This window comes from Bos grunniens, chromosome 5 (assembly GCF_055505025.1).
Source record: "Bos grunniens cultivar Pamir isolate PY7600 chromosome 5, Bosgru_T2T1.0, whole genome shotgun sequence".
Classification (NCBI taxonomy): domain Eukaryota; kingdom Metazoa; phylum Chordata; class Mammalia; order Artiodactyla; family Bovidae; genus Bos; species Bos grunniens.
In genome coordinates this window covers 79,904,521-79,923,329 of record NC_141169.1, presented here as the reverse complement: position 1 = coordinate 79,923,329, position 18,809 = coordinate 79,904,521, and the positions used below count along the sequence as shown (strand labels likewise).

The 18,809-nt window shown below is 32.8% G+C and overlaps 1 protein-coding gene across 3 annotated transcripts in view; it reads right to left on the bottom strand.

The window, feature by feature from the left end:
* Window positions 1-18,809, bottom strand: part of IPO8 (importin 8) — a 65,859-nt gene that overhangs the window by 18,004 nt on the left and 29,046 nt on the right. For all 3 annotated transcript variants that reach the window (XM_086401534.1, XM_086401535.1, XM_086401536.1), the window contains 10 exons: window positions 16,745-16,821; window positions 16,341-16,457; window positions 15,818-15,907; window positions 14,242-14,407; window positions 13,047-13,207; window positions 12,471-12,596; window positions 10,168-10,234; window positions 7,307-7,432; window positions 6,542-6,639; window positions 5,022-5,117 (listed from right to left, as the gene is read on the bottom strand). In XM_086401534.1, coding sequence (XP_086257660.1) covers window positions 5,022-5,117; window positions 6,542-6,639; window positions 7,307-7,432; window positions 10,168-10,234; window positions 12,471-12,596; window positions 13,047-13,207; window positions 14,242-14,407; window positions 15,818-15,907; window positions 16,341-16,457; window positions 16,745-16,821 — 1,124 coding nt within the window. The remainder of the gene's footprint in view (window positions 1-5,021; window positions 5,118-6,541; window positions 6,640-7,306; window positions 7,433-10,167; window positions 10,235-12,470; window positions 12,597-13,046; window positions 13,208-14,241; window positions 14,408-15,817; window positions 15,908-16,340; window positions 16,458-16,744; window positions 16,822-18,809) is intronic.

Here is an 18,809-nt window from a genome sequence, read left to right as displayed (position 1 = left end):
TTTGATGATAGCCATTCCAACTGGTGTGAGGTGATATCTCATTGCAGTTTTAATTTGCATTTCTCTAAAAATAAGCAATGTTGAGCATTTTTTCATGTGTCTATTTGCCATCTGTATATCTTCTTTGGAGAATGTCTATTTAGGTCTTCTTCCCATTTTTTTTTTTTTTTTTGGAGAAGGAAATGGCTCTTTTGATTGGGTTGTTTGTTTTTCTGATATTAAGCTGCATGAACTGCTTGTATATTTCAGAGATTAATCCTTTATGAGACTCTATATATTAATACATATTAGTGGGATAAAGTAAATGAGTAATTATGATGAAAACAAGGATTCTGGGTTTAGGGGATATTGATTAGGATCAATTTGGTTAAATAAAAATAATGTAGTCTTGAATTTGAACTGGAAATATCCATGTCTTCTAATAATGCATTAGTCTTAAAATAATATAGCATGTATTTCCTGGTTCTCTTTTCTGGAAATAATGACCAACTCAATAGCAGAGGCTATCCCTTCTGCTTATAGTCCTGGAATACCATATCCCAGGGTAGGGCAGGAAATGTACAAGATGAACCTGGAGCATCTAGTCACACCAGATAGCAGAAAATTCCCAAACACTACTAGAGTCAGGTCAAAAGCACTCATATGGCAAACTCAAGAAGCTCCCACTAGCCAAGGCTGAAAGAACTCTGTGTGCCTGAAACATTCTGAAGTATTATTTTAGTATTATTTGAACTTACAGATTTAAATGAAACACATCAAATAAATGTGAATCTGTAAGTTCAAGTAATACTAAAATCCAAAAACAAAAAAACCCAAAACATCTCACTGGTCATCTTTGGAAGATGCTAGGAAACAAATTTATTGCCTCAGTCATGATAAATAAAGAGAAATACTCAAACTGTTCCTCAGAGGAACCTAATAAATTGATGAGAAAACACTTTTCTTCATAGAAATATTTCTACTCATAAATGAAGAAAGAATTACAGAATTAAAATATCATCACCATCAGCACTAAGATCATAAGATGAGAAACAACCAGACATCTGTGCCTCCTGGTAGGAACACACACCACCACCTATGAAGCATTCTTGCCAAAAAAATCACAAATAAATCTTACCAAAATATCTAGATATAACTACCAATTTATAGGAAATACTGAGGAATTTAATTCCAAGGTGTTATAATCTTTCAGCACAGTAGTGCTAACCTCACTAAGATTAGAAAGTAAGCTAACTCAACTTTCTGACATAGAAATGCTTGGATACCAACTTTTCAATCCCTCTGACAATCCAGTTCTAGAAGTAGAAATCCACAGTATTACACCTGAAATTCTTATTTGCTAACTTCAAATGAGTCTATCCAACTAAAAGCAATTCCTTTACTCAATTTTTCTTTACTAGACTTACTAGACTTCTCCAAACTGAAATTCCAACTTTCTTCATTTCTTAACAATTCTAACTAAGAAGATAAAGCCATTGGACTTAAGTTTTGACATCCCTTCTTTCTACCTCAAGACACATCTCTGTATCAGCATTATCTAAGGTGGAAATAAGAACATATTTTGAGATGAATGAATATGAACATATACCAAAACTTATTAATGTAGTTAAAGCAGCAGTTAGAAGGAAATTTATAGCTATCAATCTCTATAATAAAAAGCAAGAAAGATCTCAATCTAATAACCTAAATTTCCACCTCAAGACTCTGGGAAAAGAAGAGCAAGCTAAACTCAAAGAAAGTAGAAAAGACTAAATTATGAGGATTAAAGCAAAAACTAATGAAATAGCAAACAGAAAAACAAGAGAGAGAAAAATCATAAATTGGTTCATTGAAAAAATGAACAAAATTGACAAATTTTTACTTGAAATAACAAAAGGGGAAAAAAGAGAAAGAAAGAGAAGATGATAATTACTAAAATCAAAAACAAACAAGGTCATTACAAAAAGATAACAAAATATTATGAACTGCATGCCAACTAATTAGATGAAATGGACAACTTCTAAGAAAGATGCAAACTTCCATATTAACTCAAAAAGAAATAGAAATACAAGTAGACCTATAACAATTAAGAGATTGAACTGGTAATTTTAAAACTACCCACAAAATAACCTCAGGCAAAGATGGCTTCACTGCTATATTCTAACATTTAAAAAACACCAACCTTCATAAATTCTTCCAAAAAATAGAAGAGGAGGGAGCCCTTCCCAACTCATTCCACGAGCCCAGCATAACACTGATTCCAAATCCAGACAAAGATATCACAAGAAAAAAAATTACAGATCAATATCTCCTATAAATATAGACACAAAAAGTTATAAAAAATACCATCTAACTGAATCTAGAAATATATAAAAAGGATCATATTCCATGATCAAGTAGGATTTACACCAGGAATTCAATGTTGATTTAACATGTGAAAGTCAACAAATCCACCATATTAAAAGAACAAAAACCATATGATCATCTCAAGAGAGGCAAAAAAGCATCTGACACTCCTTCATGATTGAAACACTCAACAATCCAGGAGTAAACAGGAACACACTCAATCTGATAAAAGACAGCTATGAAAAACCCACAGCTAACACTAGACTTAATGGTGAAAGGAATGCTTCCCTACCTAAGATTAAGAACAAGACAAGGTGTCACCATACCAATCACCCTTGCACTGAAGGTTCTAGCCAAGGCAACTAGGCAAGAAAAGTAAAAAAAAAAAAGCACCCAGGTTTGAAAGGCAAAACTCTATCTGCAGATGAGATGACCTTGTATACAGAAAATCCAAAGAAATTCTCTGAAACTCTATTAAAACTAATAAACAACTTTGGCAAAGTTGCAAGAAACAAGATAAATATACCAAAATATGTATTTCTAAACACAGGCAATAAACAACTTGAAAATAAAATTAAGAAAATAATACCATTTACAACAGCATTAGAAAGGATAAAATATTTTAGGAAGATTTTAACAAAAGAAATGTACTTGAAAACTACAAAACATTTTTGAAAAAAACTAAAGATAACCTAAATACAAGGAAAAGGAAAGACATCCTATGTTCAGGGATTGAAGTATTCTCAAAGTGACAATACTCCCCAAAGTGATCTAAAGATTTAGCACAATGCCTTATCACAATTCCAGCTGTCTTCTTTCCTTAAACTGACAAGTCAGTCCTAAAATTCATATGGAAATTCAAGGGTCCAGATTAGCTAAAAGAATCTTATACAGGAAAACCGGAGGACTTAAACTTCCTAATTTCAAAAACTTGCTACAAAGCTACAGTAATAGTGCAATCCTGGATTAAGGACAAAAAAATTCATCAAAACTGAATTAAAGTCCACAAATACATCCTCCCATTTATAGTGAATAGATCTGACAAGTGTGCCAGGACATTTCAACAGGGAAAGAACAGTTTTTCAACAAATAGTGCTCCTAGACACCTTGACATCTACATGTAAAATGATGACTTTGTACCTTTTCCTCACACCATCTACAAAAATTAACTCAAAATGAATTAAAGACTTAAATATTAGAGCTAAGACCATAAGTCTCTTAGAAGAAAATGGAAATTTTTTGTAAATTTGAATTTAGCAATGATTTCTTAAATATGATGACAACCACAACAACAACAAAAAAATAAATTAGACATCATCAAAATTAACTTTCCTGTGCTTCAAAGGACATCAAGAAAGTGATAACACAAAAATTGGGAGGAAATTTTTACAAAGTACATATCTGATTAGGAACTTGAGTTTAGAATATATACAAAGAATCCCTAGAACTCAAAAACAAATAAACTAATCAAAAATAGGCCAAAAAATCTGAATAAACATTCTTCAAAAAAATACAAACAGCCACATGAAAAGATGCTATCATAAGCCATCTGGGAAAATGCAAACCAAAACCATGAAATATCACTACTAGGATGGCTATAACAAAAAGACCAACCAAGTGTTAGTGAAGATATGGAGAAATTAGAACTCTCATTCACTACTGGTAGGAACAGGAAATGGTGCAGCTACTTTGGAAAAGTTTGGCAGTTCCTCAAATGGTTAAACACAGAATTACCACTCCTATATATATACATATATAAACATATATACCAAGAGAAACGAAGACATGTCCACACAAAAATCAGCATACAAATGTTCATGTCAACATTGTTCACAATAGCCAAAATGTGTAAATAAGAAAAATGTCCATCAATTGACAATTAGCTAAAATAAATGTGATACAATCGTATGATGAAATATTTATCAATTAAAAGAAATACAGAATTATCAATTAAAAGAAAGTAGAATAATGGTTGCCTAGGGTTGAGGGTCATTTAGGTGAAATGAGAAATAACTACTAAAGGGCACAGAGTTTTCTCAGGGGTAGTGACGAAATATTCTGAAAACTGACGGTGATAATAGTTGTACAATTTGGTGACTATATTAAAAACCAGTGAAGCATAAACTCTAAATGACTGACTGGATGGTATATAAATTATATCTCAATAAAGCTGTTATACAAAAATACATGGAGTAAATATTACAGAATTGGAAAAAAAAACTCTACACTTATACTTGAACATTTTTCTCAGTAACTGAATATCATACCACAGTTGTATCAAAAACTGAATTAATCTTATTAAAAATATATATTTTTATATCAATAGAGAAAAACTTTTTCCTTTTTGCACCTTCATTTCTGGTTGAAAAAGATATCTGGGAATATTTCAATAGCATACACAAAAACAAAGGAAAAAAGCAAATCTCTGGGAATCAAACTGAGCAGGATTTGTACATTTATCTCCTTCATGATTTACTTGTTAGTCTCTTAAGTTATTACATATTTTTCTGTGTATCTAGAATGCAAGGAACAATTTCCAAATTGCATGGGTATTTTTGTTATAAGATTTGTACCAGTAAATACAAACTATAGGCTATCTTTATAATTTTTCATCATAATATAAACAAAATGTCAAGCAGGCATTGTAAATTTAAAATTTTAAACATCAAGTAGGATGTTTTCTATACATATATTACCTGATCAATTCCCCTTCCTTTGCACTGAAGAATGATGACTTCAAGAAGTTTGGCTGCATGACATTCTGCATCTTCTCCTGCATCTCCACATAGTACCTGCAGTAATTAAAATTTCACTCAGCAGTGAACAGCATTGTAAAACCTTAATCAAGTTTACATAAAGTAAGTATCAGGTAAAAAACAGCCATTAGAATCATGGTGTTTGCATCATGAGTTTACCTTGCCAAACCAAAAAAAGGACGTTCAAAATGAAGTCCATCTATCTTTTTTATCTACTCTAATTCCTTACATGAGTAATGATTCACTTTATTTAACTCTGGATTAAAAAGTAGGCTGTTACCTGTCTATACAAAAAAGCTTCTCTTTAAGTAAGGCACCAAAAACAATAAAATGATACAATGAAATTTAAAAAAAAAACGAAAACCTTCTTAAACAATGAAACAAACCCTGTATTTTTCGTATTTTTCTGTTCTTTTTGAATCCTGTCTATATCCACCCAGTTTTTCATAATGAAACCATAAATATAATATTACATACCATTTAATTTCCTCACATGGACTTTATAACTCGAAGTACTTTCTGAAGATATTAAACCATTTAGGACTAAACAGTATTACACAAGATGAATATAACAAAGCTTACCAGACTGTTCCCCTAATGACAATTCTGTATTTTCACTGAATGAACAATTATAGAAAGCACATATTCATACTGAACTGAGACCTAAATTAGATAAACTGAGTATGAGTTCAGCACTCTTTAACAGAGCCTGGTACATATCTCTCCTAGGAAGGAAAACAGGCTGTACACTAGCTATCTTACTAACAACTCCAAAGCCAAACTTAGGTTTCTGGCTATTTGAGCTTTCTAAAATCTGCCATCTCTATGTAATACAGTTTTATATTTATGAATATACACATATTCACCTAAAAGAGGAGGAAAGCATTAGTCATGAGTCACTCCTAGATATAACCAAGGGGGCATTTGTGACAAAGATAACATAGTAGACAATCATGCTTGTACATAAATACAACAGTAGTCATTACGTGGCTTACAAACTATCCTGTATTGAGTTAAATGATGCTATCTTTCCAACTATTCCAATATTTTGTGTCTTGTTTATGTTCAAATTACCTATACCTAGTGTTTTCCAATATATACATTCAATTAAAAGAAAAATCATAATTCACAAAGTGTGATATTTTCCTAGCACTCTTCTTTAATCAAGTAGTAAGTCTATATTTTTGAAAGAAGAACTACATGGAAAATTATTTACCTAAGCATTGTGAAGTACACAGCTACAGAAGTAGCAAACATTAAGTATAACACACGATATGAAATTTTCAGAATATAATCCCAAACTCCATTTGAAAACACAAAATGACAAATATATGTTCATAAGAGCAATATACAACTAAATATATAAAAAATAAATTAAGAGAGTACCTGAAGTGAAATACAACACTAGTCAGTAAACATTAGTAAGAATCATTATGACAAATTGATTAGGACATGCTTACCTTTCTACACATTGTAAAAAGTATTTCTAAATGCTTTGGATTTGACAGTAAAGTATTTGTATCTATTGTCACATAATTATGCAGAAGAGGCATCATGTCTGGAAAAAAATTCAAACGCTCAATGAGATTTGAGCAACAGAAGCAGAAACCAATTATTACCACTGTAAGCACATTTTTATAGCACACACACATTACTATCTTCCCTTGCAACCACAAAATGCGAGAAACTAAAATGGTACACCTGCCCTATTTATTGATGAGGGAAATGTGGATCAGAAAGATTAAAATTCTCATCATTTACTGTAGTGATTGTTATGAATTTTCTTCTTTTTCCCCATAGCACTCATTACCATCTGACACATTCTATTTGCTTATTTGTCTGTGTGTTTCCTAGCCTATCCCACCCCATACTAGAATGGAGGTGTCAAAAGGGCAAGGGCTGTCTATTTTGTTCTCTGATGTACTGCTGAGCTTAGAACATTGCTTGGAATATAGCTGACATTCAGAAAATATTAATTAATATATGGATATATACTCTGACTGCAAAGTAATTTAAGTAAGATTCAGTAGGAAATATAGCCTTCCTACCATGACCTCTATTCCTAGGGCTAAAAAATAGTCCTACAATAGCACCAGTCAACAGGAAAGGAAGAACAATTATTTTCTGATTAGTACTGGAATCATATGTCTTTATGTTAAGTGTCAGAGGAAATAATACCTATCTAGACACAGAACAGCAAAAATGTTACATGGTCAAAGTCATACCTGTAAAATATTCAAAACAATCCTGCTGAAAAACCTCATATAAGATACCTAGAAGCTGCCACATTTGAGGAGAAATACCATGGCAAGTTAAACTGTAAGCCAGTGAAAGAATTTCTTCATAGAATTCTAGAAAGAAGAGAATCTCCAGTTAGAATCCTAGGAAATAGCAAAAATTAAACACAAAGACCACACAGAAGAGGATTTAGGCTATATACTCACACATATCTTATATCTAACATACTTTTGAACATCTGTTTCTCAGCTCCCATCTCTTGCTATCTCTATTAATATTTGCCATCTTCCATTTCTCACGAAGATCTGCCCCCTACTCAATAAGATATGGCAAAGATTTGCTTTTACTAAACTTACTTGTAATACTGAAAAGTTATATTTTTTGTGTTTTGTAATATAGAAAATAAAGTTTATATATAAAACTATATTAGAAATGGATACAAGAAGGAACAATTATTGTATGTGTCTCATGCACAGGATTTTAAATTTACAAACAATGTTCTTCAGAGAACTTAATTCATCTATGTGAAAATATCTGTCTGCTGCATGTATTTTTACAAACTATATACAGAATATATTTTGCCAATTTACAAAGCTTGTAAAATTAGTACAATATTTTTCAACTTACTTCAAGATAATTATACTTACTATTAAAAGAGTCCAAAGGGAATATTCTTGCATTTGTACATATACTTATTATTCTTACCCTCATTCAGAAGGAAATTATATCTAAACATACAATCAGAAAACACAAACCTCAACACAAAAATTTCAAAAATTTCCTACCATGTCACTGAAAAAAAAAGTCTAACTTCAAAGTTTTGGGGTTTTTTTTTTCCTTCTTCTTATTTAAGGGAACCAATATTCACCCTGGAAGCTTGAATAAAATTTTTTTCTGTAACCTTATTCAAATTTTAATATATTTAAAAGCTAGCAATACAGATATTTGCCTTACCAAAAGCAAAATTAGATGGAAATCATAGATATTGGGAAATAATTTAGGAAAGACAATCACTTGAAATACAACCAATGGCCTGAATAAAAAATTTCTGAAAGTTCTGTTCAGGAAAGCAAATGCCTCTTCCTAACATGAAGCCTAAATGAAAGAAAAGAGGCCCAGTATTTCCTTTCATGCTCTTGATAGCTACAGCCTGTGTACTTTATTTACCAGGCCACTCGAAATGCTCAAGATGAGGACTATGAATCTGAGGGAGAAACTAAAAGGCACAAAGCTGTTCCAGTTTTTTTGTGGAGGGTGGGAAGAATCAGGAGGCTCACGGTCTGTGTTGGGAGTCTGGACTATGGTGGGCAGCAGTGTAGGACCCAGTGCTGAGCAAGGCAGCACAGGCCTTCTAAGCAGACCATTTTTATGGCAGAATCCTGGCTGACTCTGGCCAACTCCAGCCTTCCCACTGCTTTGGTGAGCTACAAATATCCTTCCATCAATTCCATTTATGTTTAAATTAACCAGAAGCTTTTTCATTTGGTCTCAGCCAAGACAATGGACTATTAGGGTAGGATGGTTGTACTAACTTTGACTTACTACATAAGATAGAGGAGTTAAATCAGTAATGGCTAAGCCTAGCTTTTAATAACATGAAGTTCAAGAGTAAATTAGCAATAAAAACAGGCAAAAGAAGGAGGCAAAAGTGGAACAATGGAAAAAGACTGGACCGTGAACATAAACATGGTCAGACTGCTATGTAATGCACAGCACAGGGGATATAGTCAGTATTTTATAACTTTGTATATAGAATATTCTATAAAAATATCCAGTTACTATGTTGTAAACCTGAAACTAATACAATATTGTAAGTCAATACAATATCCACATGTTTGAAGTCCTTAAAAAAAAATTTTTAATGGAGAATTTTCAGTTGCATCTCTTCACAAAAAGGACATAAGTGAATACATTCTTTCTGATGTATCAGAATCTCTGAAGTTATGGTCCAGGAAGCCTCATTTTAACTAGATCCTCAGTGATTCTTATCCACATCAAAGTTAGAGAACTACTGCTTTATAGTGATGATTTCAAAAGTAAGGACTACTTTAGCAAAGTAGAGGATAATGCTCTAAAATGGGAGAAGAATATATTAGAACACTTAGTAGAGATAAATATATTCATTTATATTTAATTTCACATTTTACATTTCTCTTTATGTATGTAAATGTATCACAGTAACATGTATATTGCATATAAATATATATTCAAGTATTATTCACATACATTAGAAGTACATGCTCAATTTTTTACTAATGGTGTGAATGATAAAAGTTTGGAGATGGCTGCTCTAATGTGATAACCTGCTTTTGTTCCATCTTTCTATCTCTTACACTATACAGGCTACATTTCTCTCCTACCCACAAGACTTGTGGCTGGTATCTTAAAAATGCTTGGATACTATGAAAAGTTGCCTCTTCTACAAATCCCAATCAATCTATAACGTCCAGTATTAACTACTGACTCTACTCAGAATTCAGGTACCATAACATAAACAGAATAACAATTAATGCACACTTCTGATAGAATATATGCCTATCATCTCACATTTTTCAATTCTAAAGTAACCTCACCTGAACCTCATCTTAGTTCTTTCTTTCTAAAAAAAATTTAAAATCTCTGTTCTTTAAAAACTCCAACAACAAAAATTCTTAATTGGGTATGTTAAGCTTACCTCTAAATGAAAATCTAGAAATCTAATATTAGAAAGTATATCTAAAAATTGAACAGAAGGCAAGCTTCTCTTTCTCAGAACTGTCCATCTTGTTGAATTTGAAGGGCTAAAATGCATTTTCATCAAATTTTAAAATAGTCTCTATTTACCTTTTTATTCTATCTTTGAACTTACCAATTACATGTTTCTGTAAAACAAGATCAATGATCCGTAGACAGATATTCTCTAACTGCTGAGTAACCTAAAGACAAATTTTAAACATTTAGTTTAAAATTCATCATAACCCTTAATTTAATCTATAAATTTAATATTACCCCAATAAAAATACCAATAGGTTTTTTTTTTCCAATAGTAGCTTTTTGAGAAGAGAAATTAAGAAGTTAATTCTAAACTCCATGTGAAAAATTAAACATCAAAGAATAACCAGGAAATTCTGAAAAGTGGGCTAATGATGGAACTGTGAGTTAAAATCATAATAAAATTACAAGTTAAATTAATTCCTTATCTCATATTTTATACCAATATTTTAATTCCTAATATATCTAGGGCTTCAATGTGAAGACTTAAGCCATAAAAATACTAGCCATCTTTTTCCGATTTCTAATTTTACTCTTCATACATTAAGTATTTATACACATGTAAATATTTCTTTTAAGGAAATCTTGCTTTCAAAGCTTGCTTTTAGTAAGTCAAAGTTCAAAATCATAAGACTGGCAGTCAGGAGACCAAGATTCCAGTCCTTGTTTTGCCTCTAGTTACCTATGACCTTGGCAAAGCCATCTAGCTAAAGGCTTTAAGATTTTTCATCTATAGGTTAGGGAAGCTAGATTTGATTAGTGTATCTCAACTTTAACCCATTCCTCCTTTGATAATCACAATAAGGTCACATGCTCCTTTAACTTTATTTGAAATTCAAAATAAAAGTAATATCAAGAATTAAAAAATTAAAACAGAAAGATAAAACGGTGCTTTTTTTTTTTTCCCCAAAACTAATCCTGATGTTTATCCTACTACTGCCCATCCTCCAGACAAACATATTTGGGAAAACTTGACAAGACGATTTCTAAGCTCTCTTCAAATTTAAAATACAAGTTCTACATATACGGGGAAAGAATAATCCTTAAGTATACATGCAATTTAACTTGAAAATCTCACCATTACAGAGAGGCCCACATACTTTCAACAAGGACACAACAATACAATAATGAATATAAAAACAAAAATTCACATTAAGTCTTTTAGGCAAAGAAAGGCCTGCCCAGGAGAAGAAAACTGAACCATTTTTAAGAACCTGGTAAGCATCCATTGCTTACCAAAGTATGCGATAAACACAGGATAAGTCAACAGCCACAGGGTTTAACAATGCTATTTAAAGAACCAGCACCTGCTTCCTAAGTCCCACTGTATAAAACGAGAGCTGCCAACATTGCCAAACAAGTCAACTGTGCTGGCAGAAGTAATGAACACAAATCTAATTTAAGTAAAGGCTATATAATATATAATACTTGGGGAGGAGAGCAGCAGGTTTTAGGTAGGCAATAATTGATATATTATCAGGATGTATCAATTGACTGCAACTCTAAATCTACAAATTCCCAACTCCGTGAACATGAGATACTACCTGAACCTTGTGCTGTACTTCTGCAGAAGGGCACTACCATTACCCGCGCTGCGGCGGGGGACATGGTGACATTCTGTCAGCTAATGGATAAGGGGACGACAGAGGATGAGATGGCTGATGGCATCACCGACTTGATGGACATGAGTTTGAGCAAGCTCCGGGAGTTGGTGATGGACAGGGAAGCCTGGCATGCCACAGTCCGTGGGGTCGCAAAGAGCTGGACATGAATGAGCAACTAAACTGAACTGAACTGAACGGATATGAGAGTGCTTGACAAACATCTGCACAAATTCTTAATCCAATATTGTTCTGGAATTCAGCCTAGGGAAGATGATGTTTTAAGCTCTTCTTCCCTTCTATTCTCAGGTATTTGTTACATCAGTATTTTGTTCTATTATTTAAAATTTGCCTCTGTAACTGAATGGCAGTCTCTCTTTACCAAGAAGACCAGACTGTGGATTCCAAACAGTGTGGCTTATGTCCTATTAAATTTGGTTTTCCCCCAAGCCTACCCTGGCACATAGCAGATGTGATGAACTAAGTTTAGCAAAAGAGATATACTATATACTATATACTATATGTCCTATTAAATTTGGTTTTCCCCCAAGCCTACCCTGGCATATAGCAGATGTGATGAACTAAGTTTAGCAAAAGAGATATACTATATACTATATACTTTAAAATCACATGCAACATTTCCCTTCAATCATTTTAATACTTTTCTTTAAGATTTGAGGGTAATTTTTAAAATCCAGCAACATAAACAGCAATTTAAAGGTCAAGAATTTAAAATTCATGACCAATAATATAAATTTCAGTTACTATAATGACATCATAAAACACAAGGAAATCCTACCTCTTTGTGATCTTCTACAACTGTCAAGATAGTATCAATGGTATGTAAAATTCCCATAGCCATTACAGTCTTGTCTTCAACTTCTTCATATTCATCACTTTGAAGAACTTTGCCAAATATCTCAGCCTACAAAAATAGCAAACACATTCAACAATTAGTACTGCTACATGCACACTTCTCTATGAGAAGTGAGCAAAAGGACAGTGTCACATCTCCAAATGCCACCACTGCTCAAACTTTAAGATATGCAGTTTGCCAAGTGAATATTGATGATAAAAACTGTCATGTTTTAAATATAGCCACTTTGCCCTTATCTAGTCACTAAAGTGGAATATATATTAGCTATTATAATCAAACAGCAAATAATTAACTTCTGGTTGCATTAAATAAATAAATCCAAAATCTAGGAAAACTGAAAACTATACATTGAAATTAACTGTCAGAATTATTAGAGCAAATATTTTTACATTAGCATTTCAGTTACATACAAACTAAACTTCAAATTTTGGAGTTCAATTTACTTAGATCATTCAAAGCCTTTATACCAAACTAACATAAAACTGTGCCCAGTCTTACCAAATGCTGAGTCATATCCACAGCAATTGAGGCAACCTCTTGGCTGTATTCACATATCATCTTCTGGATAACATTAGTAACATCATCATTTTCTGTCTCTCTAACAATGTGCAACAGCTCCTGCATAATAGGCCTTACATGTGGCTTCATATATTCCTTGGCTAATGCAATAAAAAACAAACTCAGTAAAAAATATTAGCGATTCACAAGTGAAAGTTACTTGGTCACAAGGTAAATAACACAGGGTAGTAGGTTCCAGATACATATTTGCCTGATGGTAAGTAAATTATAAAGTTGTACCAAAATAATGTTCACCAATGTATCCATTTTCCCATGAGCAACATACAATCAGTCCTGCACAGTAAAGAACTCTCCTGCCCCAAATGCCAATAGCTCCCTTGAGAAATTTGAATCCCATGTGTCCTCTGTCATCAGCATGACTTATCAAACATGAATATGACAGCATGATACAAGTGTAAAAACCATTTACATAAAGGCTGTGCCCAACATTGACGATGCTCATTCACTCTTTCACCCCATCTCCAACCACCCTTCTCCCCACATGTGTTTATCTAATATTGCCTTCCATTCGAACAGTGTTGTATAGGGATAAAGGCTAATGTTCTTCATAATGCAGAATTTACTTTTAAAGGTTTATTTGAATTTTGAACAGAGCCTTCTTCTCAACAAAGGAGATATGTGTTATCACTCACTAGAAATGCAACTTGCTACTTTCAGAACTGTGAGAATCACAGAATCCTAGAGCTGAAAGGAATCTTAAAGCCATCTATTCCAATCCCCCTAAATTTAAATATATGGCAATCTAAGCCTTGACAGATCACATATCTTGCCCAGGTCTAGACGGCAAGGCAGAAGCTCTGTCAAAACTAGACTCCTAGGTCTCTTGATTCCCCATCTACCCTAATGTTTAACAATCAACTTGTTTCCTAATCTCAAATTTTTCTGGAAACCACGGTTAACAGACATTTCTAAAAGTGGCAAGAATAAACTCTTATAAAATTCTGAGGGGGCAAAACCTCAAAAACCCAAACTCTGAACTTTAAGACAAGGAAGTAAACAAAACTATTTGAGAAGACCACATCAAAATAATTATTTAATTAAAAATACCCTCTAAAAAATGTATTTTTATTCTAAATTTTAAATTTTGTTAATTTAATAATAATTTTGGCTTTACCTTGTGTCTGGTTAGAAATTAATGACTGAAGAGCAAGGGCAGCTTCAACCTTGACAGGCATCTCCTTATCCTCAATCAGGCTCTTCTTTGCTAGATCAACTGCATTTCTTAGGTTGAGCTCATTATGAAATTTCAAAGAACTGAATGCATGAAGTACCCAACAGGACTATGTTATAAGGAAAAAGTTAGTAGGAAACTATTAGGATTATGGTTTTATGTAATAATGAATATAAAAACTTCTAGGTAAAACATCATTAATCCTACCATGTACTATTCATTTATTTGTTTTTTGGAGGGAAACATATTAGTCTCAGTTGCTAACTTCTCGATTCCATACTTCTTATAAGAAAGGCAATTTTATTACTTCTAAATTACCTTTATGCAATATTGTTATTCATAAGAAAGATTAAACAGAGCCCAACTTAAGTGTCTCTAAAAAAAAATCCTGTCAATGCTTTAATAAATATTATGACTCACAACTTATTATTTATATGCAAAAGCACTACAAGCCAGTGTTGACATTCATTTACTGGTCTTCAAAGCAAATGAATAAAATATTATTTTCCTTTACACTAATCAGCTTAAGAAACTTGACTTTTTCAGTCACAGAAGATAAAAAAAAATTTAACCTTGTATAAATTATCAAACTTTAAACTATTAGACCACTAAATCATATTATTTTTTTAAATCTATTGCATAAAATACAATTGACAGTAATTAATTTGAATGACTAACGACTTGCAAGAGACATACAATTAATAGTCTGTAAAAACAGTAGCCTACTTATCAAAATACTTGTGCACCCTCTACATTTCTAACCTACATTCACACAAATATTTCTCTAGTGACTATTATTTCTTTTTAAATATTTTCATTTATTTATTTATTTGATTGCTCCAGGTCTCAGTTCCCTGATCAGGGATTGAACCCAGGACCCCTGCACTGGGAGCACAGTCTTAACCACTGGACCACCAGGAAAGTCCCTGTCTTTTATTTATAAAATGCTTTGGTGTGTACAAGGCATTATTAACATATATTGGTTTTAGCAAGATATTTTGTTGTGTTGATATAATTACAAAAATAAACACTAGGCTGTTAAAAGTTCTATTTTAATTTCTCCATAAAATATATTGCTTCTATAAATAATATATACTTAGAATACAAATAAATTTACACGGATTATTATTTTCTCCATGTTATTAAAGTCTATCTAACTATTATACTGGAAATCATAATCAAGAGTTTAGCCAAAATATAATTTTCATGCTGTTTTGGACACTAAAAATTAATCAGCCTATGAATTTACATGGTACCACCACTGCAGCATCACCCCTCTCACAGTATGTTCTGCATATGCAGCAAGTGAGGCAAGAGGGGCAGTTGCAGTTAAAATCTATGCATCCCTTTATTTACTAATTTGCTCTTTATTCAGCTTTTATGATTTTAAAAGACATTCTCACTAACTTCATTTTGTCCCAGTGTGGTAAAAGATAAATTTGTCCAAAAGTATTTAGTTCAATAATTAACTTACAAATGAAGATTTCGAAACACTATAATGAAACATGGAAAAACCTACTCTGGCTCGAAGGTATCCCAGGTTAGACAATAGTAATGGAAATACGTGATTCTGCAACAATAACTCCATTTGGTCCTTGAATAAACTCTTCTGTTAGGAAATAGAAATTGAGTTTAACTTATTAATGTCTTTTTCATATGTAAAAATCACTTCCTAATAAAGCATGTTTCTTATGATTTACACTTAATATACTTTTATTTAAATTTTGTAAAATTATTGACCTACATAATGCGTTTTAAAACAAGAGAGAAATAGTCTTTAGATAGAAACTTGATATTAACTGATCTTTCTAGAAACAACACTAAAGTTATTTTGTATCATCTTTTTTACATAGCAACAGTTTCATACTGAAAAAGTGAATAAAAAGTCATTTTAAATTAAAAAAATAAAAATGACAGAAAAATATTTACAGTCAACTCAATTATGCAGAGTCAGCAGTTTTAAATTATCCATAATTCTCATATTATCTCATTTGCCTATGCTTCACAGTGTTATTAAGTAAATTAAATTTGAGTAGCTTAACCTTCAGTAAAATATCAGCTAGGGAACCAATCACATGCAGGGCTCCATCTTTCTTCCTAGGATCAAAGTTCGGGTCTGTTAGGATTTGATAACAGAATGCCATCATTTTTGGCAACACCTAAAGAAATAGAAGAATCCACTTTAGTCTACATGAGCTTTCACTGCTTTACTATCATATTAAAAATGATGTACAAATTTTCAAAAATAAAGACATTTTATTGTGTTCTATCAAGCAACTACAATTAAGAAAAAATATTCCTTTTCCCTTATGAGGACACAAAAATTTTTTTAAGTTACAGATTATAACTACTAACATAATTTTTCAATTACAAGGGGCATTCATTAGAATGTCAAATCAACACAGGTCACCTTTCAGTTTTGTATTTAAAAAGAATAACTACATACCTCTTTTCTTTTCTTTGCAGCGGTATATAAGAGAGTCTGGGCTGCTGTGGTAGGAGAAGCATAATCTTCGAAAATATCTAAGATTTTAGATTTTAAAAGTTTAAACCATGTTAGCAAAAATACAACTACTTATTATAGTTTAAACCTGACTGACCACTATTCTAAAACCAAGAAATAAAACAGTCCATATATAACACTGGTTATAAGCTAAGAACATATCACGACTGCTCTCATACACAACAATATTTATCAAACTCTATAGGTTGTCCTTTTGAATAATCATATTAAAACAAACAATACAGTTCCACTGAGGATAGGAAAAATGCTTTACCTCTATAAGAAAACAATAAAAATTTATTTACTGCTTATTGTGTGCCAGGCTCTGTTCTAAGCTCTGGGAATACAAATATCAAAAAAAGGTTCTCATGTTGCTTACACAGTAAGAGAAAGAAACAAACTGATTACATACAAACGCACACAAGTCAGTACAGCTGAAAGCACCACATCTCAGAGAGGTTAGGTGATTTGTCCACAGTTACACAGTAAGCGACTAGGCCGGTATTCACAGCCAGACTGTCTTAACATCAAGGCCTGAGCTCCTTCAGTCTGTTTTTTTAAAAATATTTATTTATTTCTCTGGCTGTGCTGGGTCTCAGTTGTGGCTGTGGGATTATTGATCTTTGTTGGGGCATGTGGGATCTTCTAATTATGGCATGTAGGATCCAGTTTTCTGACCAGGGATCAAAACCAGGCACCCTGCATTAGGAGCATGGAGTCTTAGCCACTGGACCGGCAGATAAGTCCCTCTCCTTCAGTTTTTACCAAATCTAAACACACCATTATTAATATCAGTCAATATACTTAGAAGTATTTTGTTCATATAAATAACTGCACATGACAAAAATATAAAAAGGAGACTAGTAATTGTTTTCCCCAATAGCTTTCTAAAAGTAAAATACACACACTAGCCACTGCGTTCTAGTCCACAGAAGCAAACTATTAAGGAAAAAAAGACACTTAACCTAGTCTTGAGTTATCCATATTCTCCTTTAATCAATAAAATGTAACACACAGAACTCTTAACTATTATATTTTCCAAAACCTGAGGTACTTTCTTATTTAATATGAAGAGTAAGTAAAATAACAGTAGTTTTCTGAAAGCTAAACAAATACACTGCACTTATAAAAGTTCACAGGTATAGAAAAGCCAAACACTAAAAAGAATGCCTTAAATAAGACAGAAGAAAGATTGGCAAATAATTCTGTGCTATTTAAGGCACTGTGTATGTGCCGAGTCACTTCAGTCGTGTCCGACTGTGCAGTGCTAGGGACTGAAGCCCACCAGGCTCCTCTGTCCAAGGGATTCACCAGGCAAGAATACTGGAGTGGGCTGCCATGCCCTCCTTCAGAGGATCAGCTGGCACAGGGATCGAAGCAACATCTCTTAAGTCTCCTGCATTAGCAGGTAGGTTCTTTACCACTAGTGCCACGTGGGAAGCCCATTAAAGCATTAGGAAGGAGAATTAATAAATCCTGCATTATGTGTCATGATTTGAAAAGGAAATGATAGAATGGAAGGATAAACCAGTGGTAAATACTTTTCTCATACTTTTGCTTTTCCTGTACTTTGTCTCCAAGAGAAAGAGGCACTTCCTCACTTACCGAATCAAATAATACTAAACATAAGCATTGTGAAAACAACATGGACCAATAATCTGGCATCTATTCTAGTAGGCTTAATTCAGGTAACCAGAAACACATGTCCCAAGAAGAGGAAAGCACTGTGGTCACAGCCCCTTCAGCATGCCTTAGGTAATGCTAGTCTTAACATTATTTATTTGAACATTTCACTGAATGCAGACTAGTGCCAAGAACTTGCAAAGTAGTGTAGAGCTCTAGAAGGGATGGAGAATGCAAAATAAAGCAAGACAGACCACCAGATGGTCAATACTGAAATCACACTGGCTGATTCTTTGCAACCAAAGATGGAGAAGCTCTATACAGTCAGCAGAAACAAGACTGGGAGCTGTCTGTGGCTCAGATCATGAACTCCTTATTGCCAAAT